Source organism: Crocodylus siamensis, chromosome 5, assembly GCF_052110815.1.
Source record: "Crocodylus siamensis isolate JL-2025a chromosome 5, ASM5211081v1, whole genome shotgun sequence".
NCBI lineage: Eukaryota > Metazoa > Chordata > Crocodylia > Crocodylidae > Crocodylus > Crocodylus siamensis.
The window spans coordinates 76,849,651-76,875,524 of NC_143399.1; the positions used below are offsets into that span (position 1 = coordinate 76,849,651).

At 41.3% G+C, this 25,874-nt stretch overlaps 1 protein-coding gene across 5 annotated transcripts in view; it reads right to left on the bottom strand.

Moving 5' to 3' along the window:
• The window catches only part of PLEKHG4B (pleckstrin homology and RhoGEF domain containing G4B), a 233,603-nt gene that overhangs the window by 79,747 nt on the left and 127,982 nt on the right, over positions 1–25,874 (bottom strand). For 4 of the 5 annotated variants that reach the window (XM_090049223.1, XM_090049225.1, XM_090049224.1 and 1 more), the window contains exon 3: positions 4,417–5,791. The exons of the other annotated variant lie outside the window; for it this stretch is intronic. In XM_090049223.1, the coding sequence (XP_089905349.1) occupies positions 4,417–5,791 (1,375 nt within the window). The remainder of the gene's footprint in view (positions 1–4,416; positions 5,792–25,874) is intronic. 5 annotated transcript variants of the gene reach the window in all.

Sequence of the window (25,874 nt, forward strand, 5' to 3'; positions counted from 1 at the left end):
CAAAGTTTGTTAAAGAGAAAAAGAAAATAAAGTAGAAAACTCTTGATTCCAAACATCTGAAAAATTATTAGCAACAGAGAAAAAAAAAGAATTCAAAGTAATAAAGCTCCACCATACTTGATGCCACCTTTTAACACTTCAGCTTGCAGAATGATAAAAGGTAAAACATTACTATTTTATGCTAATATTGCTAAATAACAAACCTGAGTTAATTACAGGATAATGATCTTTGATGCAACTGAGCTGCAAATGGCTGCTCTAGTTGATTCATTGCCAAGACTGAATATGCGATACCTAATCAGCAAAAGAAAGAGAGAAAGTGCTATCTAGTGTATAGTGCATGAGAGTGAGGAGATCTGAAGAGGAAGGTGTTCACGGAAGTTGATTAACAGCTCAGTGTCTCAGTTTCTCTACCTTAAAGTGGAACTATGCTTTGAATGCTGTCTGAGGTCCTTGGATTAAATTTTGCTGTATCATTACACTGTGTATTTATCACAAAGCCAGACGACATAATATATTTCCCAGTACTTAGAAAATTACAGCTGTAATAGATTTTTTTTAATGGTTGACATAGAGACTGGAAAGGTGTGTCAGTTGGGAAAAAACAACTGTACTCAGGGCCTGATGGTCAGCTGGTGCCATAGAGAGCTATGCTGATTGATACCAGATGGAAATCTGGTTCCTGACATTTTCATTTAAATGTTTATAGAGGCCCTGGGATTGAGAAATGGCTGTATTCTCCCTGCAGGGATACTCATGACAGGGGCCTTCTTAGCTGAAAAACCTAAGCCAGGTGAAATAATCATTCCAGGTGAGTAAGAACCTGATGCTGCAAGAAAAGGGAATCCTCCAAGCACTGGAGGGTCACCATTGCTCAACAACATGGAGGATACAGCCTTACATTTTCCAAGGAACTGCACTTCTGAAAAACAAGGCATAGAGTGTACACACATATTTTACAAGAGTTTATTGCAGTATAATTTCAATATTTGCTTTCACATGATTAGTTGAAAGCATTCACTTATCATGTAATAAAAACTATCTACAGTTGCTGGTCAGAGCCTCTTCCAGCTGATAGAGGAGTTAGAAGTCTTCTATTTCTGCAAGTCTTAGAGAGGAAGGTTTAAAATTCCGTTCTTCCTTCCTCAGCAGCTAAAGAGCAGATGCAAAACTGAATAAGCACCACACTCTGAGCCACCTACACAGGAATTTGCCCTCTGCAGCAAAAAGCCACTCTGCTTTTTCATCTGCTATACAGTGACTAACCAGTGGAAGGGGAGGCAGTTCTGCGCCCAGCAATCCTGGACAGACTTTTCCAGCTGATTGCCAGCCAAAGAGACTGAATGGGTCATGCTTCCTGATACAGCCTTGTTCAGTCAAAGACTGAAGACAAGGACCCTAAGCCAAAGAGATATCCCTTTCCTTCTGTAGTATGGCCAAAAGAAGTGGGGAGTAGTAGAAAACCTCTCAGTGAACCTCTCGAGCCTTCTAGGAAGGGAGAGAGAAGAGACCTCACTCCAAACTGTCTCCCTACTCACCTGGAGCTGTGTTGCATTACGCAGCCCTAGAGCTGCCCAAGTTCACTGCTGCCTCTCTCTTATCAAGAAGGTTGGCAGCTCCCCCATAGGTACAGGGGTCTGACACTCCAAGGGGAAAGCAGATTGATGGATGGCTAATTTTTGGTCAGAGTTATACCCCATCATAGCAATGCCATGTCGGGTCAGGATTTGGCTTTTTGCCCACCATTGCCAGGTTTGTAAACCACCGTTGTACAGCCAAGTGAAATCTATTAGCCTTCATGCACTGGTACCATTGCTACTCACTGCCATACTTTTCACTTTAACCCAGTCATCACCGGTCCCATCAATGTATTCATTAAAATAAATACTTCTGAAATCCAACAGTCCCATCATCTATAGAATATGAAAACATCACAGTTGTATGTGTTTGTTGGTGTTTAGTGCCTTTATTAATTATTTGGAGGGTGGAATAAGAGCTTTTTGAACAAATCTGCAGATAACATGAACCTGGGAAGGACTGCAAATGCATTGAAGGACAGAAAGGCAATTCAGAAGGATCCTGATAGACTGGAAAACTGGGCTAGAGCCAATATGGTCCAGGAAGCAATTTCCCCCTCATCCTGTTCCTATGGGTGTTGGGTGGGGGGAGGGAGAAGGAAGGTTCCCCTTCTTTGGAAGTATTGGGTATTGACTGCAACTGAGGCTGGGAATTTTGACTGGGATGTACCAGCACTTGTGCTGGAGCTAAAATCCTGTGTTTCCTGTCTAACAGGTCTTGTCCCTCCAGTCTGACTGATTGCCACAGGGTGCATCTACACATTCATTAATGCGCAGTAGTTATGCAACATTTAGTTTAGCACTTGCTTAATGAAGTACTAACTAAATGCGCAGTAACTTGCGCAGTAGTGCCGGCACATGGTTTTTAGGTAACGCTTACTGTGCAGTCACCTAATAATACTGCACAGTAGCTTATTAGCATGGTTTTTGCCCAGCACACTACTGTGGAGTGTTATTAAGCATCTTATGTAGATACACCTACATTTGGTATCAGAAAGGAATTTTACTGCATGGTCAGATTTGGTAAGAACTGTAAGGGTTTTCTGCCTTTTCTCTAGCAAGGGGCATGGTCCTGTTCCTTGGATCTCTTATGTGCATTTTAACAACCCCTGCAGCAGCAGGACACTGACCACCACCATCCCCCCAACTTTAACTGTGGCAGGTTAGGTTCTATGCCTTATAGTAGTGCAAAAGGGTTGATTGTGTAGTTTTAATAACAGGTTAGACAAGGATTTGGGTAGGGATGACCCTGCCTCAGGCAGGAGTTTGGACTAGATGAACTCCAGAGGTGCCTCCCAGCCCTACTTTTCTATGATTCTATGACTGTCTGGCACACATGGTCCAGATTTTCCCCCATATCATCTGAGGTACTTCCTGTGACAGCACAAAGCAGGACAGTAAAAGCACACGAGCAAGCATGAGCCCTCATCACTGAAAGCTCTCTTTTGGGAAAAGGTGAAATCACTAATGCTCATCACCACCCAAACTGGAACTGAGGGGAAAAAAAAAGTCTCTGTCCAGAAATGTCTCCCCAAAACTGTGGTGTAAGGCTCAAATCCTAAAAAAAAAAAACAAAGAAAAGTTATGATCCTGAGCAAGAACGAAATGCAAAATGAAGGAGAATCTTCTTCTATAACTAACCAATTACTATGTCCGTACCTCCTCCTTTCAACCTGCAAGTATTATACCTGAACAGTGGCATGGCTGGGGGGGGGGGGGGGGGGGGCGGTGGAGCAGGGGCAGAGAGAAAACTCAAAACACCAAGTAGTAGAACTCTTCTGCCAGTCACCTTCCTTATCAATCTTAAAATCACCGGGCAAAATGATTTCTAAATTTTTTAAGGAAAACTCTAAACTCAAATCCATAGGAAATTTTACTTAAAAGCTTATGTCATGTTATAGCCAACAGAATTATATTTTCCTTGCAATTTGATTCATGTTTGAAGGCAATGTCCACAAAGTAGTCAGCATGTTTTCTTCAATGTGAGAAAAAGAAATGCTGGAGACTATACATTTAGGGAGATTCTCTATTTTTAAATGCTGATTTCATCAATTAGAAGCAATCTTGTAAAAATCTATGAACAATCACTACAAATATGCTGCAAGATGTTTGTAATTCAGGTTTATGTTATAATTAACAACAAACTTTTCCTAATTGCAACAACAGACTCATAACTTATTGAGGTGGGCAAAGGTTGCCTCTGAATAATGAAAGTTAGAGAAGATGTTCCCATGGGCTTTTCAACACAGGATTTCATGACAATTTAACTTATCTGCTGATAGATTAAATTAACAGAAACACATTTGTTGATTTTTTCTCCTAATAAGCCAAAACAGGAGTTATTATGTAAAGTAACTGGAGTCATTTTTAATGATATATGTAAAAAGTATAGGACAAATTCCAGGCCTTCAGGATATACCTAGAATCTATAGCTATGTTCTGTTCTTGGTTATATCTGAGACACTCCAACAGACAAAGGACATGTGGGGGGGATAACCAATAGCAGAATTTAATGCATAAGGAATTTTCTGTTCTTTCCCGTCCACTGATTTTGAAAGCAGCATACATGAAGCATCCTGAACATCATTTCATAATGTTAATATTTAAAAGAAAAAAAGAATGTAAATCTACTGAAGTTGAAAGTATTAAAAAGAAGTGAAAGAAAATGTAAAATAATAGTAATAATTCATCAAACAAAACTTACATTTGTACTCCTTATGCTCCAAAGTTTAGCATAGAAAGCAGACAAAAGTACCTTAAGTACAATGGCTAGCCTGATTTAAAACAGGAACAGAATTTTTTATATATAAAAATAAAATCTGTTGGTTTGGTTTTTTACCTTCATCCTCTTTGTGACACTTGTGGCTTTTCATACCAGCAAGTAATTGACCATCAGAGTCCAGTTTCCCCAGTCTTAGGGCATGCCCATTTAACAGCTTTTTAGGGTTTCCACCTGCTGAATTATCTGAGAACACCCTGGGTCTCTGTTCTTCACTATGTGAACTTTTATGCGACCTGTCTAAAGATCGAGACCTTCGTGGGCCAGCCCTACAATCTACTATTGGGAGAGTTTCATGAGGTATGAGCACTTTTTCTGAGGCCTGGGAACAATCAGGGCTTATAATCTCTCTTGTTTCCTCCTCTGATGTAAGTCTGTCAGAAAGAGAGCTTTCCTTTTTGGTCTGTTTCTCACTCATTTTGCTCCCAGAGAATCTCATGTCATCACTGACTTCAGATGAGTCCATTAGCTGGTGTGCAGTATCCTCTTCTGCAATGGACTCCTCTGAGCTGGAACCAAGATTCATGGGGTTTTGCAAAGCTTCTATGTATGACTTTCTAAATAAGCGTCTTGTCTCAAAATACAAAGAATCCCTGAGTTGTTGTCGTCTTGGACACGGGCTGCTCAAATCTGTGCAGAAAGCAATGCTTTTGGCACTATTCTTTTTCTCCATCCTGGGAGATAATGCTTCATCTGCTAACCTTTCAGTCATCTCTGCAGGCTTGATGGACTGTGGTAACACCATGTTTGTGGTGCTGGGGCAATCCTTAGAAAACACACCAACATTTATGTAATCTTCTTTGCTCTCCTCAGTTGGGGCCTGAGGACTCTCCAGTTCAATCCTGCTTTCAGGGGCATGAACAGGACTAGATACACCACCACTCCCTTGGTTTCCATGGGGGTCAAAAAATGGTGCTTCTATAACAGTAGAGCCAGTATCATTGGAAGTAGAACTACCATGTGAACTATTGCTTTCCATGGTTTGTGTCATGGTTTTAACATCAGTTTTGCTGCTGATTAGCTGTTTGAGGAGCGGGTTACCGGAGTAATTATGCAGGATTGTTTCAGTCGTAGGGACAAAGATTGGGTTCACTATATTCTCCCAAGGGGTTCTATACACAGCTGGGCCTGCAGTCAGTAAACAGCTTTGCAGGGGGAAGTTTTCTCTTTCACAATTTACATTTTCTAAAAATTCTGCTGTAAAAATCCATCCATACATGGTTTCAGGCACAGTGATTTCTTCTATTCCATGCCCATGTCTGGAGAGGCATTTTACAATGAGCTTCGTGGATTGCTTTCCTGCAGAAATTATTTGAAAGTAGAAATCTCCTGGCTTTAGACGGACTTTGTGCAGAGATGCTAACTGGACCACCACCTTTTCATGGATACACAATGGCCAGCCCTCATGGTAGAAAATTAGACCAGTGTATTTAGCCTGTAAAAGCAAGAGAGAAAGCAAAATGTCTGAGAAAAAAATCTTTACTCTTGATGAAAGCTTTTTATTACTCAAAAGAAACAGGGTCATATTCTGAGGTGACTAACCCACCCCATCAACACCATCAAGTTCACCAAAATCAGGCAGGGCTGTAAAGATGCCGACAGCATCTCTCTCAGAAACTTTAGATAACATGTTAAGGATTACATCAATAGGACGCCGCTTCCCATTACAGTAAGCAATGAGTTTATTGCCATATCATACCACAAAGGCTAATTGCATTTCAAACTGATAATAGCTTCAGAAAAAAGTAGGTCTCATGATAACAAAAAAAGGCAGCGCCAGAGGGAAAGATGGCGGCAGTGGCAGCACCAGCAGCATAGCAACACAACTAGCAGAGTTGCACACGAGTGAGGCAGGGCCAATTTGCAGGGCGTATTGAGCCCCACATGCCAGGATTGGTCCCTTGGGGCCTGGCACTGCCCCTTCCTGCCCCAGTATGCTGGGATTGGGTCCCAAGTTCCTGGCACTGCCCCCTATATACTGAGATTGGGTTCTGGGGCTTAACACCATCGTTGCTTGGTCCCACAGACTGGGATTGGGCCCCCAGTCCAGTGCACAGGGCTGGGAGCTCCCCACGGATCCAGAAATTTGGTGGTGGAGGAATGGTGACACTGCTCTCCTAGAACCTAATTTCCAGACCCTTGAGGAGCTGTCTGGGCTAGATGACACAGGGCCATGGGCTGGATCTGGCTTGTGGGCCAGGGTTGAGCATCCTTGGTCATCAGACAGAGCACTGGCCAGACCCAGAAAACCTGGTTTCAATTTCTGACTCTGCTACTATCCTGCTAGACAGCTTTGAGCCAATGACTTCCTAAGGGGTAAGGGTAGTCTTTACTTTGTGAACCTTGTTCTACTTATAGTGTTCTAGTGCTTTCTTCAGCTGATATTCAGAGTCCTCCCAGGAAATCAGCCAGGCAAAAATGTGGTGTTGCTAATGCCCACCATTAAAAAAAAATGCAAGTCCAGCTCCAAAACAATGATATTGTCTGAAAAACCGCAAGGCTTGAAACAACACATTTAGGATTCTTATTGTTCTTATTTTATTTAGTAGCTTGCTTGGTCTGTTTTAGTTTTTAAGGTAATGTTTCATGCACTTACTTGAAAAGCAAACAGATTCTCCACTATTCATTTGGCTTTAGGAGCTGAGGCTTTAAGTGGAACATGAGATACCACAAATCTTGTAACATGGGTCACAATTATGTGCACTTCAATTTATAAGCTAGATCTAGTTTTGAGCATTTGGCAGGAAGGTTTTAGAAGTGATTCTGCTTAAGGAGAGGAAAAACAAGCGAGTTTGAAAAAGCAGGGAAAACTCTGGGGTTTGGGTCTGAAAGAAAGCACATCTTGCAGCCCTGCTCACAGATTTCTGTTCCACAGAATATGGAGCACTGTACAAGCCTGGTACTCTCTTTTCTCCCCCTTCTCCCAAACTGTTGTTGTTCGTCACAGTTGGCAGTTACCCCATCCCTGTCCTCTACACGCAACTCAAGTTAGGATTTTTTTGTGGGGGGTGGGGAGAGAAAAAGCTAGGCACCTGGTTTGCCTCATCAGAGAGACTCAAAACCAAATCAGCATACTTCACCTGCTCTGTTGAGCATGAAAAGAAGTTTGCATGATGAGGGCAGAGTACAGAAATGCATGGGAAAGAATTGGCCTTACCTGTCTGGGAATATGCAGGTAGCATAATAAAAAAGAATAAACCTGTGAGCTGAAAGATAATTGGAGAAGACTGAGAGGTTTCTGAGTCACTGAAACAAGGAAAGCCTTCAAGAAATATGCCCTTGACACCTTCATGAAGGAGGGGTAGGATGGGGGCAGAGATGGGAAAGGGGCCTGAAGTTCACTGTGCACAAAGAATCACTTGTTCGTAGGTAAGTTTGGAAGAGTGGGAGAGCAACGAACTTGAGTGAAACCTCCATCTGCCAGCAACTAAATATATTGGTCTCCAATTTCTATTCACCCAATGTAGTTTCCCTCTCTCTCTCTGCCAAGATAAGTAATGAGAAAGGACTCTCATCATTTAGAGTCATCATTTCCATGTACTGTACCAGTTCCCTCAGAAAAACCTTTTTTTGAACTTAAAGGCTTATTCAACTAATCTGATATCAGCAGCAAATCAATAATAACAAAAAAAACCCTATTCTAAATTAGGACAGCATAGGAGATGCATATTGCCCCTCCCTCATAAAAAGAAGCCTTGGTACAATGGTTTACTGAAGGAAAAAGACACCTGCTTCCTATACTGGAGACTTGTATTTCAGCTTAAAAACCAATGGAGCAAAGAAAGATGTCTGTTAGAAAGACTGGTTGCAGGTGCAAAAGAAGTTACAGAAAGGTATGCGCATTTCAAGAACAAAATAATGCATATTCCAAAAACAGATCAATTAAAATAAAAGGGAGGAAGAGGCCAACCTCAATTTTTCTAGTTTATTTTGTTTAAATTTTTCATTAATGTTGACTGTGGCTAGCATTAATATGGCAGGTATTAGTTCACAGTAGAAACAGTCTATGGACATCTTGGAAAGAGAAAATTCTTTGACAGGTTCTATGTGGGGAGTGAATCTCTCTTTGAGGACAGGGTCTGCTCTAACAACTGGGCCTCCTCAACCTAACAGAGCTTGCAGAGATTGTTAGGGGCAGAAGCAGAGCTGAGGCAGCATATCAAAACTCCCTCACAACCTAAGAGGATGTTGAAACTGATGCAATGTTTGGTTCTACAGGGCTCAGGACAAGAGTTGGCAATATATGACCTGCAGGCCAGATATAGCCCTCAGGGTCTCATGATCCAGTCTGAGCTGTGCTGGGGACAAGCAACTTCCACCTGTGCCCACACATCTGTGGCTTCGCTCTGCCATCATGGCTCCAACATGAAATGGGAGAGGTAGTTTCTTGGGCATGTCAGCAGCAAGCTGGCTTTTCGAATGCCCAGGATGAGGCAAGATAGCTGGGAGCTAAGCTTACACCACTGCCGCTTCCTCCAGTCCCCCAATCCTTAGCCGTGGTATGCCTACAGCTTCCAGCCTGTAGGAAGTGGCACTAGGGCCAAGCATCTGCAACCTGCCACTTCTCCTCCCTTACCTCCTCCCCTGGCTGTAACGAGGGTGCAGGGAAAAGCAGCAGCAGTGCAGACCCAGTTTGCAGATGTCTGATCCTGGTGCAGATCCCCACAAATTTGAAGTTGCACTTGTGCTACAGCTGGGGAGCAGGGGGGCTGGGAGAAGTGGTGACAAGGGTGCAGCTCCCAGGTGCCTAGTGCCAGCATGGGTCCCTACTGCTAATGAACCACTGAAGCCATGCAACTTGTGTTGGACTGGTTGTTCCAGCCCATGACTTATAAAAGGTTGTCAGACACTGGCGTAGGGGACTGACCCCTGTCTTCCAAGGAACCATGTGAACAAAAGTGCCATAAAAGTAGCATTGTAGACTTCCTCCCCAAAGACCTCTTTATGGTTTTTTTTCACAGTATGAGTGTGTACACGCATGCATGTATAAAATGGATAATTCATACACCCCCCCCGCCATACATACTTCCTTCACACAAGTCAGAATGTGCTTTCAGTTAAAGAAAAGAAAAAGTATAATTCACCCAAAATGAGTAGCAGTTTTTCTTGGGTTTTTTATTTTTTTTTCATTTGGTGCCTCTGTGTCCCAGCTGTTATTCTAATCTAATTAGTCACTTTTCATGCTGAATACAATCACAACTTATTTCCTTAATTATTCTATGATAATAGATGCAGAGTTAAATATTCATGGTACCACATGAAAATGGCAACACCTACAACTCTGGAAACAGGGCACCAACACAACAATTGTGACTGTTTAATGATTTACAGTGTTATCTAGTTTATTAGGGAGAGATTGTAGTCTAAAGTGATAACTTACCTGTGCAAAGAAAGCAGATACAGCATCTTATTTACAGGTAATAGTACGAGACAAAAGGTTTATGAAAGTCTTATAGACTTTCTATGCATTTGCTACATTTAATTATTTTTGGAAAAACAAAAGAGAAGCTGGAATGTGTGTTTTTATCCTGACATCATCATAGTCTTTGGGAACGTGCACTCCCAGAAAGAGACCCTTTTTCCCAGCTCCTCAGCTAACAGCTTTTTAAAACAAATTGTTGAATTCCTCAGAGACTAGGAAAAGGGATGCAAAGTTTAGGAGGAAGCCAGTCATCCAGAACTCATTTTAAAAACTGTCGAGAAGAAAAAAAAAAGAAAAAAGATTTTTAAGCCACTTCCAAACCACAGGAAAAACAATGTGGGCAGACTCACAATGAGGTGCCCTGGTCCAGTGGGCATAAGAAGAAAGAAAACAGTGAGGGGCCAGGAAAGTTGGAATGTAGTTTTCAATTGTTAGTGTCATAAGTTTCACAAGCTCTCTAAAAATAGTTTATCTTGATACCAAGGAAACATTACTCCCTAACAACTCAATCTAAAGAATGGTCTTGATAGACTGCCTGTTACTAAACATGATAATGGCTATTTCTCTAAGATCAATTTGCACTTAAACTCCCCCTAGAATAGACTCTAGTATAATGAGGAAATGCAATACTACTCCCTATGGAGAATTTACATAGATAGAGAGTCAAATAGCCTAGCAGGAACTACTATTTTCCTAACAAATGTAGGGAAAATCCACAAAACTAAGACTGCTGACATAATTGATGGAACAAGCGGAAAGAGATGGGAAGAAATCCTGGCATCATTAAAGTTATATATTTCAGTGAATCAGGAGTACACCCATTTAATCTAATAGAAAATTGTATAAAAGAAAGATCAGTTTTTTTTAAGGGTATAAATATCTTGGGTATCAGATGTCTCATGGAATTCTTTGCTAATTTAAATATGGTAGGAAAAAACAAAAGGACCTTCTTCAACAGGAAAAATAAAAAGAAAACCACTTTTTTTTTCTTTTTTATAGTTTTAGGGACTAATTCATGTATCTACTACAACATACCTCACACTAGATAAGAATTGTGATTAATACAGGACTTGCTTCTCCTTTCTTAGCAAGCCAGAAGTAACTACAATAACAAAAATACTGCAGTGTAAAACTATAAGGGAAGGGAGAATCAGAGCTGTAAGTCTATATTTCTTTTATCAGTAAGTTAAGTTGAATTTGCCCTGATAGCTTTAGGATTATCTTCACAGGAAAACTGTATACTCCTCCCACTGTGGATACAGGTTCTACTCCTCTGTGGATATAGGTTATATTAAAAGTGCTTTATACCTTATTCTTGTTATGTCCTGTAAAAGGTGTTTTATGGGACTAAGCTATGCTAATATAAGGGGCCTTTATGTTGATAGAAGGGCATCTGTGCTAGGATTGCACTAGTCTTAAGTGTTTAGGTAAAAATAGTTTTAAAAATGATTTGCTGTAGTTACACTAGTATAATAATGGTGTGTAGACCTGGTGTTAATTTTTCTCAATTGACAACATACTTCTCCAGTAATCAAAGTATCCATGGGTTATTCACTAGTCATTAAAGGCATTTTAGTTTCCCCAAAAGCATCTGTTAAGTGGCTGTCAAACAGGGGGCAGCATCTCCACTGCTCTGCACCTGGGCAGTCATTTACCCCATAGGCAAAAAAGATGCAAAACAAACAAATAAAAATGTCAGCATTTTGCATATGCTTTACAGTTATTTCCACAGAATCCTAAAAAAGTAGGGCTGGAAGGGATCTACGAGACCTATTAACTGTAGCGCTGGTGTAACTTCTCAGGAGTTCATCTAATCTAACTCCCTACTTTAGGTCAGGATCACTCCCATGTAAATTATCCCAGTCAGATGTTTGCCTAACCAGCTCTTAAATATTTATTAGGATGATGATTTCACACTCAATTTGTATAACCTGTTCTAATGCTTAACCATCCTCATAGTTAAAAATGTTCTTTCTAATATCCATCCTAAATATAGTCTGCTACAATTTAAGACCATTATCTCCATCTTCCTAACTATCCTTCAGGTACTTGAAGATTGTCATCACCCTCACCTCCAAGTCTTCTCTTCTCCAAGCTAAATAATCCCAGTTCTTTCAGCCCTTCCTTGCAAGTCATGGTTTCCAGACATCTAATCATTTTTGCTGCTATTTACTATTCTCTTAAGTTTGTCTACATCTTTCCTGAAGTCCCAAAATGAGACACAAGTACTCTAGTTGAGGCCTATCCACTGCTGAATAGAGTGGAAAGATCACTTCCCTTGATTTGTAAGTGACACACTATTAATACAGCCCACTATACTATTGTTTTGGGGTTTTTTTTCCAACAATAGCATACTGTTAGCACAGATTATATTTATGGTCCAAAGCTCTTTTCTGCAGTACTACAGTCTAGTCAGCCTTTCTCAAGTCATATTTGTGCATTCAACTTTTCCATCCTAAGTGCACGCATTTACACTTGTCCTTGTTGAACTGCATTTAACTGATTTTGGGCCATTTCTCCAGTTTGTCAAAGTATTCTGAATCTTAGCTGTACCTTCCAGTCTACAACTTTACTTAGCACAGTGCCATCTGCAAATTTGCTAAGCATACACTCAATTCCATCCTCAAAAAATCATTTAATGAAGATATTAAACAATGACGACTCAAGACAGACCCCTGAGACAGACCCAAAACAGACTCCACTTGATACCTCCTCCCAACTAGACTTAACCTTGTTAAGGACTACTCATTGTGCATGATAATCCAACCAGTTAGATATCTCTCTTACAGTATTTTCATCCAAGTCTGTATTTTCTTAGCTTACTAATGAGAAGGTCAGGGGAAACAGTGCCCAAAAGCCTCGCTAACATCAAGGTCTACCCCACCACTGCTCTCTTCCCCCATCCACAAAGCCTGTCATCTTGTAACAGAAGGAAACCAAGCTGGTAAGATATTATTCACTTAATGACTTCATGCACTGTTTCTGATAACCTGTTCTCTTTTAGGTCCTTCGAAATATATTCCTTGATGATCTGCTTCATGATCTGTCTTGGTATTGCAATTAGTCGGACTTAACCATAATTCCCTGGATCCTTTTCCTTCCTTTTCTTAAAGATGAACACTATATTTGGCCTTTTACAGTTATCTGAGACCTCACCGGATATCCAAGTAATCCGTAACCTATTCTTTCAGTACTCTGTGTCACTTATCTCCTTGAAATACTTTGCTGCTAACTGCATTTCACGTAGTAGCTGACCTTATTCATGAAGACTTTAAGTAAAAAAAGGCATTAAATACTTCAGAATTCTCCATCTCTTCCATAAGTAGACTGCCTTCTGCACTCAGTTAAGGACCTACACTTTCCTTGGCTATCTTATTTATCTTTGCATGACTATAAACAATTAAACAATCTGCAAGAGAGTGGAGAATCAAAAGCTTCAGTGCTCGGTTGTCCTTGACTCTGGGACTGTACTTGCATATGAAGGGTTAATGGAGAAGTACTTGGGTGTCAGATTTAACCTGCTACCCATTCTGTAGCTTATCAGAGAAAATCACAAACTTTTGTGCTTCTAATTTTCCCAACTGTAGTTAGCCTCTCTTCCAATTTTTTTTTCTGTTTTGGATTTTTTTGTTCCCCTTTGAATTTAGTCTTTTGGCCTGAATACGGCTAATTAATAAAAAACAGCTCACTCACCGATTCTGAAGGAAAAAAACCCAACTTGATAGATAATATAAAGTATCCTATGATGAGTTTTCCCAATTAACTTTTAATTGTTCAATTCAATCGAACAGTTTTCTATCTCAACAAATCTGAAGTATAGTTATAAAAACATGTAGGGCCAGGCATGTTGTTGAGTAATAGTAGGATTTATCTGCTACATCAACAAGCACTCTACACATTGATAAAAACAAATATTTAAATAAAATACAGGTGGTGGCATTTTTTGTCAACACAGTAATATAATGTTTTGCTCAGAAAAAGGATAATTAATAGTTTGTAGATGCACAGCACCTGTCCAGACCTGAGACAGAGACCCTCTGGGCCTGTTTGCTGTCTGCCTCAGTAAACACAAATCTAATGACTTAATCAGTAACCTCATCTAACTAGGTATAGGAAAGCCACAAAGGCTGTCTTATTGCTCCAGGGAAGAGATTTCTGTTACACAATAGATGTGTTCATAGCTGAAATATCTTTGATAGTATTCCTTCCACAGATATAAAATATCTTCAGTATAAGAAGCATCTAAAATCATAAGCACAAGGGGCTACTTGTAGCAGCACTGCAGTTGTATGGCAGCTCCTCAGGTTTTGTTACTGATTTAGAATCTGGGACAGGTTTGCAGGAGACCCCTTTAAATGAACCTTTGGGAGCATGCTTGGGCAGACTGCTGTGTGAACCTCAAAAGACCTATACCTCTGGCTGGAAGCCATCAGAAAACAAGGGGGGTTTGTCTGGTTTCAAGTGGACACTTGGAAAGATGTCAGACTAAGACATATGTTTTTGCTTCAGAGCTTTGGGTTTGAACCCAAGTGAATCGGAACTGCTAAGTCACTACCTGAAGCAAAACTAGAAAATAGACTGGCCTGAGTCTTGCCATTTGAAACCATACCTGTTCTAGAGCAAATGTTTGCTTTCCCAGACCCCACACTGAAAACAAAGCCTTAAATCTGCTTGAACCCCTGATTTTTGGTGTGTCATTTTTTATTTGCTTTTGCAATTCACTGTTTAAATGTCCAGTCTTGCTAAGTGCTGTTCTGGACAGACTGCACCAACTTTCAACAGTGCATTTGAGAAATAATTGCATATGAGTGTGGACTGCTCTGCTCCATTGAAACATGCAGAACCAGGGAAGAGGGGTCAGGAAACGCCACTGTGAAGTTTTCCCATGATTGATGCCTCAGATAAGACAGATCCAGAGGGTGCAGATTAGGTAAAGGCATGGCCCACTATTCATGGGTCAAAGAGGACTTAGTTATTAAGACAGAGGCACATAATTCAAAATACACTTTTTTCAACTACACTTTTCTTTCCATCCCTAGCATAAGCACTTTCACAGTTGTGGGCCCACCCTGGCAAAGCCCATGGTGAGCATCCCACTCTCTTTGCAGTTCTGAAGAAAGAAAAGCTCCGGACTACCAGACTTTGAGACAGAAAACACCCAGTTATCTAACCCACGCCTCACAGGGAGTCTTTATCCCAAAAACTGAACCCTCACAGTATCTTTCTATAGAGTTTTGTCCAGCTTAGTTTTAAATTATTCCAGTCCCTTACATTTCTAATCTGCTCCTGAATATAATGATATAAAAAGGTCTCATTTCTTTTATATATGCATAGGCTATGTAGATTATGTTGTTTTTACAGTTGCAGCAGTGTAAGGCTTACCTTTCCAGCCTAGTAATTTTGCTATCAGCAAAAAAACCCAAAACAAAAACACAAAAAACCGGCAACTTGCTGAGGCAGTTCGTGAAAAGAAACCCCTGTCATTAAGGCATAACTGAATAATGAGTAACTGCATGCAGTACATGACATTCTGTGGTGATAGGACTATCCATTATGTGATTACAATTAAACAGTCACTAAATCCCTCTATTCTGATCCTTGTCAGTGGACAAACACTGGATTATAAATCCTTCAGTGCCTTGTAAACTGAAGCCCAAGGACAGTAAATCTTCAAGTCATTTCCTGAATTGTTGCATTCCTGAGAAACTTCCAGTTCACAAACCATAAATGTGAGCAAAATTCCCTCCTCTTCACTCGCTCCAACCCAGGACCTGATCCTACTCTCACTGAAGTCAACTGAAAAAATGGTTGACATCAATGGGCATGCCCAGATGAGCATGGTCATCCAGTATGTGGTGCCACAAACTTGTTTGCAGTGCCACATACTGCACAGTCTGGTGTTCTCCATGCTGCAAGGGTGTTCTTCCTGAGCATGTGCTGCTCCATTTTTTTCTGCGCATTTTTCTGACCCCTGGATATCTGTGGAAAAAAACCCAAAGGAGTGCAGCATGCACTGCTTTAAAGAGGAACTGGGCCACACTGCTCCGCCCAGCAGGATCGCCATTGATGCATCCCCAGGAAGCCCCCAGGTAAGGGTGGCCAGCACAGTGCTGACCCCAGTCTCCCCTACTGCCCCTGGAGTAACTTGCCACGTGCCAAAGCACATGTGGTACAGGCATTTCCCAAGACGCACTGCTGCTACTTGTCCCCAGGGAACCAAATGTACGCGTACATCCGGACATGCCCAATGAGAGCAGGACTTTAGTTAGACCATAGTAACTTGCCAATGTCAGCCAGTGTCAACCAGAAACAGATTTCTTACCTCTCTCCACCCCATTCAAAAGATGCTGCAATTCAATACGACTAAAAACCCTTAAATGTTTTAACAATCATCTCCACTTCTTCCATCATGCCAAGTCCTTCTTTATGATTGATGTCCCATGAACATAAGATACTGAATCCAAACTAGACTTGTAAACATCAACATAGTTTGTCTCTGACACAGTTCACATTATAATTTGCTTACACTGAACATAACACAACACTGATGTGGTTATCTTGATTTAAGGCTGTAATATGCCAAACCCTTGGTCACATGAGTAATCCCAGTGTCTTCAATGTGAGGAAGTGCTACTTGCATTACTGCCTGTTCTGCTTAGATGGGCTGGAGAGCAAGGGCCAGAGTCTATTCCATCTGTTACACACATTAGTATGACAACCTGCTTGAGTCCATGAAAACTGTTAATACAAAAGGAAGAGGAAGATCTACCCACCTTATTGCTTTTTTGTGACTCAGTCTTAAGGGTTAGATGACAGTATATTACAAAAGTAGATGCATTGATTGGTTTTTAGGACTCGAACAGGGTGGAAGAGAATCATGCTTAGGGGTGTATACAAAGTGCTCTGTGCACGTTTTACAGTACTGCAATCTAGAGAGCTTTTTTACAGCACTGTAAAAGTTACAGCACTCTTAAACATGATAGAACTGCACTGTTTGGTGGGGGGGATTGTAGGGGAGATGGCCCCTAAGCCTCCCTGCACTTCCCAGGCTAGGAGGCAAGGAGAGCTCTGCAGCCTCCTGGGGCTTCTCCACTGGTCAAAAATTTGACCAGCATACAGAAGTTATTTAAAGTACTGTAGGTTGCTAAATGGCTGTAAAATACAGGAATTCAGATTTAATACCTCATTTAGCAAGAGTTAATTTAAAGCACTGTACCCATTAAGTGCTGTAAAGCCGTGCACTTCTGTTAAGTCATGCCAGTAAAGCGCTTTAAATGGCAAAAAAAGCAACTTCTGTACTTGGTGTCTACGTCCTCTAAGGCACCGAGTAAGTGGAATAGTATCTGGCTCCAAAAGCACAGCAATAAAAGAGCACAAGGAAAGCTACCTGTGTTCATCTTCCAGCTTGTTTAAAAAGAAAACTCTCTGTGCACACAGGTAATAACATTTAGATTTAATTTGGAAACTGGAGCAGAACCACTACCAAACCATCTGCCAGCAGACTTCAGTGAAACAATGTTTCTTAACCTTGTTTATCTCACCAATTTTGTGGGCAATAGCTTGATACTGAGTTCCTAGTAACCTGCATTTCATTGTAAGTATTATATTTTCAGTAGTAACAGTTATTAGGATTCAGTCCTAGGCAGGGCTGAGCAGAGGAGCTGTGGTCACTATGAAACTGCATTACAGAGATTTATGAAGGAATAAAAGTTTACACCAGTTGGTAGAAACTCTAGGTTTCTACCATAAAGCTGGTGCTTGATTTAGGTACACTAAAAGCCTCACTGCTCTTTCCCCAGGTGTGTTCTTGCAGGGACAGACAACTTTGCCCTTTGACCTTAGAAGAAAACAACATGAAAAAAATCACAGCCCTGGTATTCCAGTATGACTTTTGTGTTTGTACTAATGTCCAGGTGCAGCAAAGGACAGGAAAGCAGTCAGAATAAGAATAGGAAAGAATCAGAATAAGCAGGATAGAATAAATGTTTTTGGAACTGTTGGTACTAAAATAACAACTCTTTTGTGTTTTTAAACATAGGTGAAATCTGTCACAAAAGGGCTCACAAAAAAGAGGGGTGACAAGTCTGTAGGAGGAAAAATCTTGTTTGAAAAAATTCAAATAATTTTTGTCTTCAAACTCCTAAGAATAACAAGTAGAAAACAGTTCATTAAACCGCCTTTGGCACGTTGACAAGCAATCTGAATGTTGGAATAGGAAACACAAGTAGAAGCCACTTAAAAAACAACACAAAAACCAACCACACACACACATCACCCTCCTAGATTTAAAGAAATACCAGGTGAAAGAAATGAGGCCAGACATTACTCAACAAAAATGATGCAAAGCATAGTCAGACTCATTGTGAAAGATAGGCTTACCAAGATTACTGATAATATTTAGCATGATTAGAAAGAAACCTGGGTTTCCAGCTCTAATGAAGTCATGAAAAATACCTTTTTAATTGCTAGTGTATGGTGTCAGCTGAAGATAAACAAAATGGGGCACCATAAGAAGCCATTAAGTGATAAAACTACTAGAAAGTGAATGAGGAACTGTACAGTGTAAAAGTGACCAGATCAGACTTGAATCATGGCCAGCGAGGAGGTAACATAAGTGATGTAAGGTTTTATTCACAAGGGTGACAAAACACCGTGAAATAAAGGTTCCCCGGGGCCCCCTGCCAACCTGGACTGTTGTGACTGGACTCCATGTGCTGCGCGCGAAAACTCCTGAGCAATACGCTCTAGAGTTTATTCATGCATATTAATCATGTGTAGATACACCTATAATATATGAAGCTGCAGTTATGAAACACAAAGCTTTGCCTCCTCAAAAAAGTCACTCTTCTCTAAACAACAGAACCCCTCTGGTGGGAAGGATTTCCCAGTTACAAATACCACAGTCTGGCTAAGCTTTCCCCAAATACATGAGATCCACATGCAGAGATTCGGCTGTACAGTAGAACTGAGGGCAAGATCAAATTCTCACTCTATCATTTTGGGTAGAAAATACCCACACACAAGACAACCAAACAGGACCCATTATGCCACTGTGGACAGCACAAGAAGTAGTGTTTCACTCCTTACAAGTACCTACATGTGCTTGTAGGAAGCAGAAAGAAATTAATCATGCAAAAGTGACCCTCCCCCTGGGGCTGGGGAATAGCCTGAGCTTACTTTCTACTGACCCCCAAGTACCCCTTGCAAGACAAACTGCAGCAAGCAGCATCTTGTGGCCAGATAACCAAGGTAGCATTCTCCCCCCACCCTGGAAAATCAGCACACTGCCACTCTTAGATGGTTTGCAGGAAAAAGGCATTCCTACTAATGTTTAGACATATTCAAACTACCTCAAACATTTCCAAGCAAGAATTCTGCCCAGGTGAATTTAAGTTCCCGGTATTCTGAATGCAGTTTTTTCCAAGAACTTTTTAGTCAAACATAAAAAGAATACCAAAAATCTAAGAAATTCAGAGATGAGTTTCCAATGAAACAACAAAAATTAAATCACAGAAACACAACTGCCTGAATTCTGTCCTCATGGCAGAAAAATGGCAAGGAAGAAGGAAACGTGATTTCTTTTAGAGAGGTATGTTCCTAAAGATCTTGTCTGTGGATAATTATATTGCATGCCCCAAGGGAAAGCTACCTGACACAAAATAGCTGTATTACACATCTACACCATAGTGGGCACGCCTACACAAAATGCTAACTGCGCAGTAGCTGAATCATACTGTGCAGTAGCGTGTTACGGCACAAACAGTACTAATATGCTACTGTGCGGTAGTGTCACTAAAAAGGCATTTGCCGGCATTACTGCACAGTAACTCCGTTTTTATACAAGTACTAAATAAATATACAGTAACCGCTGTGCAGTAGCATCTTGCATAGATGCGCCCAGTAAGGAAGTGAGAAATCCTAGTGTAGCTAGTAGATATAAAAGAGAGCATGTCTCCAAAATAATTCTAGTTTTGAAAATGGTGAACTGGAACAATGAAACGGGAGCCATGAGAAATCAAGGAATGCCAATTACCACATTTATCCTTAACGGTTTCAGCTTATCAGTGACCACAGAAACTGGAATGTCTTATCTTATATAAAACTGTGAGCAGTCCCCAGGGGAAATAAGTGGCTCTACAAATAAATGGTCTACAAAATAAGAGACTCCCTTGGTATATAGGCACCCCCAATCATCGTTAAGCAGTGTGTCATGACAATATCCCAGAGTGCTTAGTATCTTTCAGGATTAGGCCCTGCAATTCCACCAGCCAGGAACTTGCATGAGGGAGTAGAGCAGGACACAAATTCATCTGCTACAGCTCTCTCCTCTCATTTTCTCTCCAGCTGGTGCAACTTTAACTACACGTCCTAGAGAATTACCTAAATGCTATTAGACACTAAACTAGAACGTCTACAGACTGTGAAATATGACACGTGGATCACAAAAAGCAAAGATGACTACAATGACAAAGCACAAATCTCAGGATTGGGACATATGCAGTTATAAAACCAATTACAACATTTAGGTTTTTTTATTGTATCATTTTGATACATTACCAGCAAAGGAGGGGTGAGGTTAGGCTTGTGTCTTTTCAGAGGCAGAGGGGTAGGTACTTTGGTTATCTTAACTAGACGTTTCCATCACATCAAATATTTGGATGTCTTAAAAAGTACAAATTTAAGGTCTGAACTTCCAGGGTCTTTATGTGTGTTCTTGAAACATGTACAGAACAACAATTTAAGAGTCTATATAACGATTTTTGCATGGGAATTTTCCTACTATAAATCTCTTAAGAAATTTGTTAAAAGCAACTTATCTCCCATAGTAAAACCACAGGATTTAACACAAATATAAAAAAAATAAAGATACTGCTAAAATGCTAGAAGGTTCATTAAAAAAACCCTAATATTTTTCCCATCTAGTGGAAAAAATTACATACAACACAACACTTCAGGAAAAAAACCTATATAAAAAAAACAATACAACCTCCAGTTAAAACATAACAAAGAAACCCAAATGCATAACCTATCCATGATGCAAGTCATTTCTATTTTGGAGCCATTTCAGTAACCAGCTAAAGAACGATTAAGCAGGATGGTGATTCAGTTCCTTCCTCAGATGAGCACTGTGTATGTCTACAGATGCAGCTGTAGTATGGCAAAGTCTTGTTCGATTTCATGCTAAGGACAGGAGAACAGCTGGTCAGCAATCTAACTCTGACTTGTAGCCTCAGAAGTAGCAAAGACCTCGATCGAAAGTCAAGAATTGCCTCCCTCTTTGGGATACTGTTCTGACAGTACAATCTCACAACACCAGCCATTAGCACCCTAAGTGAAAGCTTCCTGCCAGGATTTGGCTGTTCCAGTAGTTTTCCTTCCAGGATCTCCTCTGTTCCCCTTTCTATTGCATCTTGCTGTGGGAGACTTTCTATTCTACCCAATATCCTGGGATGGATTAATAAACCACACTTAGCAATTCCAGTAGCTGTGTGCAGGTCCCTAAAATGTGGTGGGCATACACAGAAGATCTGCCATCCTGTTACACAGGCCAATCCTCAGACGGACTGCACACCTTTTTCTTAGGTTCAAATAGTTTTGGTAAGTACATTCACTTCCTTTTTTTCCTTCCTGCATACCAGCAGTCATTGCTATTCTTTGGCCTTGTCTACATGAGACACTTACTGCACAGTAGCTTATTACAGCTACATAGTAGCTTGTCACTACTGTACAGTAGTAATGAGCTACTGTTCAGCCAATGTCACCAGGAAGCCGTCTGGGTACTTGGGTATGCAAGTACTAAATGACTGTACAGTAACAACTCTGCAGCCAGCGTCTCATGTGAACACGGCCTTTTGGATTCAGTCTTTAGATCTCATGAGTTAGCTGGGGGATTTAGTGACTAGGATAAAATTATGCTGTCTTCTTTCCCCAGTCCTCCATGACAACAGCTGCTCTGTATGGAAGCAGCTTATGATAGCAAGAAATAGTATTACATTAACATATACACAAATATATATGTATGTATGCATATATGTATGAAATGGAAAACCTAGGTAGCCCACTGATACCAAAAATATGGACTGGGCAAGAGTTATCGTTTTAAACAGACAATGCCTCCAGATCTCTATGTCTCAAAGAGCAAATCAGAAGAGGGATCACCACCATGCAAAACCAGTGGAAGAGAAACAAAACATGCACTAACATCAGACATACAACAGGCAAGTAGGACAGCAAATTTAATACTCTTATGCCAAGTTTAAACACAATAGGAATTTAAAGGAAATTACTCAAGAGTAGACAAGACAGAGAAAACACTTAGCATTCTCTGACTCCCACACTGTATAAAATGATTTTTGAAAAATAAAGAGTTCATGGAAAATTGAATGACTTCAATGTTTATATTACTGAGCCTGAAAAACAGGAAGGCAGAAGGAAAATGTACTCCTTTTAGAGGTATACATTCCTTAAAATCTTGTCAGTGGATAGCTGTTTTGCACAGAATCACAGAAAGTTAGGGTTGGAAGGGACCTTAGGAAGTCATCTAGGTGCTCAAAGCAGGACCAGCTCCGACTAGGATCATCCCAGCCAAAGCTCTGCCTAGCCAGGTCTTGAAAACCTCCGAAGATGGAGATTCTACCACCTCTCTGAGTAACCCATTCCAGTGTTTGCTACCTTCCTAGTGAGAAAATGTTTTCTAATATCTAACCTAAACTTCCCTTGTTGCATCTGCCACCAGTCATCTGCCACCACTAAGAACAGTCTAGCTCCATCCTCGTTGGAACCACACATCAGGTAGTCGAAGGCTGCTATTAAGTCCCCTCACAGTCTCCTTTTCTCTAGGCTAAATAAACCCAGTTCCCTTATAAACCTCAGTCTTTCCTCATAAGTCATGTTCCCCAACCCCCTCACTATTTTTGAGGCCCTTTGCTGGACTCTCTCCAATTTGTCCACATCTGTTTTGTAGTGAGGGGCCCAAAACCAGATATGGCCTCACCAGTGCTGAATAGAGGGGAATACTCACTTCCCATGACCTACTGGCAACACACCTAACAATACAGCCCAGTACGCCGTTAGCCTTCTTGGCAATAAGGGCACACTGCTGACTCATATTTAGCTTGCTGTCCATTGTAACCTCTAGGTCCTTTTCTGCAGAGTTACTGCCCAGCCAGTCAGACACTGGCCTGTACAAGTACATGGGATTGTTCTGTCCCAAGTGCAGGACTTTGCACTTGTCCTTGTTGAACCTCATGAGATTCCTTTTGGCCCAATCCTCCAATTTGTCACTCAGAATCCTAGCCCTACCCTCCAGTGTATCTACTACTCCCCCCAGCTTAGTGTCATCTGCAAACTTGCTAAGGGTGCACTCTATACCATCTTCCAGGTCATTGATGAAGACATTGAACAAAACTGGCTCCAGGACTGACCTCTGGGGCACTCCACTTCATATTGGCTGCCAGCTAGACATTGAGCCATTGATTACTACTCCCTGAGTCTGATACTCCAGCCAGTTTTCTATCCATCTCACAGTCCATTCATCCAGCCTGTCCTACCTTGGCTTGCCTGAGAGAATGTTGTGGGAGACTGTATCAAAAGTCGTGTTAAAATCAAGGTACACCACCTCCACCACATCCAAGGAGCCAGTCATCTCATCGTAGAAGACAATCAGATTGGTCAGCCATGACTTGCCCCTGATGAATCCATGCCAACTGTTCCTAATCACCTTTTTTCCCCACCAAGTGCTTAGAAATGGATTTCTTGAGGATCTGCTCCATGATTTTTCCAAGGACTGAGGTAAGGCTGACTGGCCTATATGCCTGACTGCACACATCAAAGAAAAGCTACCCTGACAAAATAGTTGTATTTCACATTTAGACCACAGTGGGTGCATCTACATGTGAAATTAATTTGACTGAATAAATTCTGGAGCAGTTTGTGCCACAGGTTATTGCTCCCTGATGCCATATAACACATGAGCCCAGAACTGTAGCATGTTGAGCGAGATCAACACAGCCCCAGCTGGCAGGGGCGCAGCGGATCAGGCTGCCACCCCAGGGCTGCTCCAACCCAGCTCGGAAGAGGGGCTGCCCCTGGAGCACAAGGATGCTCCAGGGTGGGGCTAGCCAGCAAGCAGCCCCCCCCAAAGCACCCTCATTCCCCAGCCAGCCCCATCAATGTCTACATGTGTACTGTGGTACACTAAATAATGGTGCCATAGGATAGTGCTTGCGTGCAAAAGTACTAACCTATGTCAGCATCTATTAGTTTACTGTGGCCTCATAAGGTCTCATGTGTAGATGCTGAGATGTTATTGCAGAGCTAATTAGGCAACTAAACATCTTGTGTAGATGGGCCCAGTAAGAAAGAGAAAAATCCTAGTGTAGTTAATAGATATAAGAGAAAGTGCATGACTCCAAAATAATTCCAGTTTTGAAGATGGTAAGCTGGAGCAATGAAACAGGAGCAGAGAAGAGCCACATTTATGGGCAAAAATATGGAGCAAAACAGTAGATGCAGTGAACTCCATGCTCACTCCACACCATGGAGCCCATTTATTTGCTGAGGTTACACTAATTCCTAAGCAAGTGATCCTCAACCTTTTTAGACTTGAGGCACCCCTCAGAAAATGCTAGCTCTTAGCTTTCACTCTTTTTTGACTATGGAAAAATAATAAAACAATTTTTCTGTTACAAAGAACTCAAAAAGACCACACAATATTATTAACACAATGGATACTTGTGTAGGAACCTACTGAATTTGTGGTGGAAGTGGGGTGCACAGCATCTCCTTTAATCTTGCAGGTCCCTCCATGTGCCCTGCTGCCGCTGCCTAGTGGAGGGGCCCCAGTGCTCAATGCTCACTCCTGATCAGCAGGGAAGCAAGAACTGCAGTTTTAAATATGGCATTGTTTTTGCCTCCCTACTGGTCAGCAGCAAGCAGCGGGGCAGCTGGGGCCCCTTGGCCAGTCAGCAATGGGAGGCAAAAACAGTGCCATATTTAAAACCATGGTTTTTGCCTCCCTGCTGATCAGAAGCAAGCAGTGAATGGAAAGCAGCAAGCGGCAGGGACCCTCTGCCGATCAGCGGCTAAGAGGCATACACAGAAACCTGCAAGATTAAAGAAGCCACCGCACACCCCACTTCTGCCACGAATTCAGTAAGTCTCTACCTATGTGAGATGTCTGATTTTATCTTGTGAACTATGTTTGCACATCTAACAGTGCTAACATTGCATGGCACCTTGTAGCATGCTTAACAGGATCTCAAGGCATAGCCAGAGTGCTGTGGCACCCTGGTTGAGAATCACTTCCCTAAGGAACTGCTGGAAGGAAAGTATATTTCTGGAAGGTGGAAGGGAGAGGGAGCTTCTGCCCAGGATTTAAGTGCACAGGCAGTTCTCTCCTACATGAACTGTATATTATATTGGAGCTGCTGGACAGAAATGCCAAGTTAGGGAGTAGGTCGTTTCCCTCCAGATGTCGATCAACTAGAGGAAACACTTCAGCCCAATACTCCAGTATTCCCCCATCGGGATTTAGATTTTGGGACCTTTGAAGCCCTAAGTAACGTTACCAGCGTTAACCAGATCAATCCTGCAGGAACATCACTGGCTAACATTTTAGATCTTCGCTTGAGCAAGAAAATAACCACAATAAGTTTTTCCTGAAGTATCTGCTCGCTTTAACAAATATTTTTTAGACTTGTAAGGTTTTTTTTGTTTTTCTCCTCATCCTGTAATCACCTCAAGTCTTATTTGAACCTTCTCTCATTCCAGTGCCCATATTGGAATATGTTAAATCAGCACAAGTTATAAACAACCAGCTTCCAGTACACCTTCCAAAGTGTTGCTATGGGTTGCAGTGAGTTTCCTGTTCAGGTTGTATATGTTGACTCCTATTGTAGACACTAATCCAAGAGGTTAGTAAATAATTCTCTTTCCTTGCTCTCCTTAGTACATTTAGAATTTGCAGTGTTCCCTGGTTATCCAAAATGTTATTTGCTTGACTTAAAGAGCTCCCTAATTAAGAGATTAAATTCCCCCTTATCTTTTTTCCCAAGCCAGGAACAAAGGAGGCCTCTGTTTCTTCACCACGGCAGGT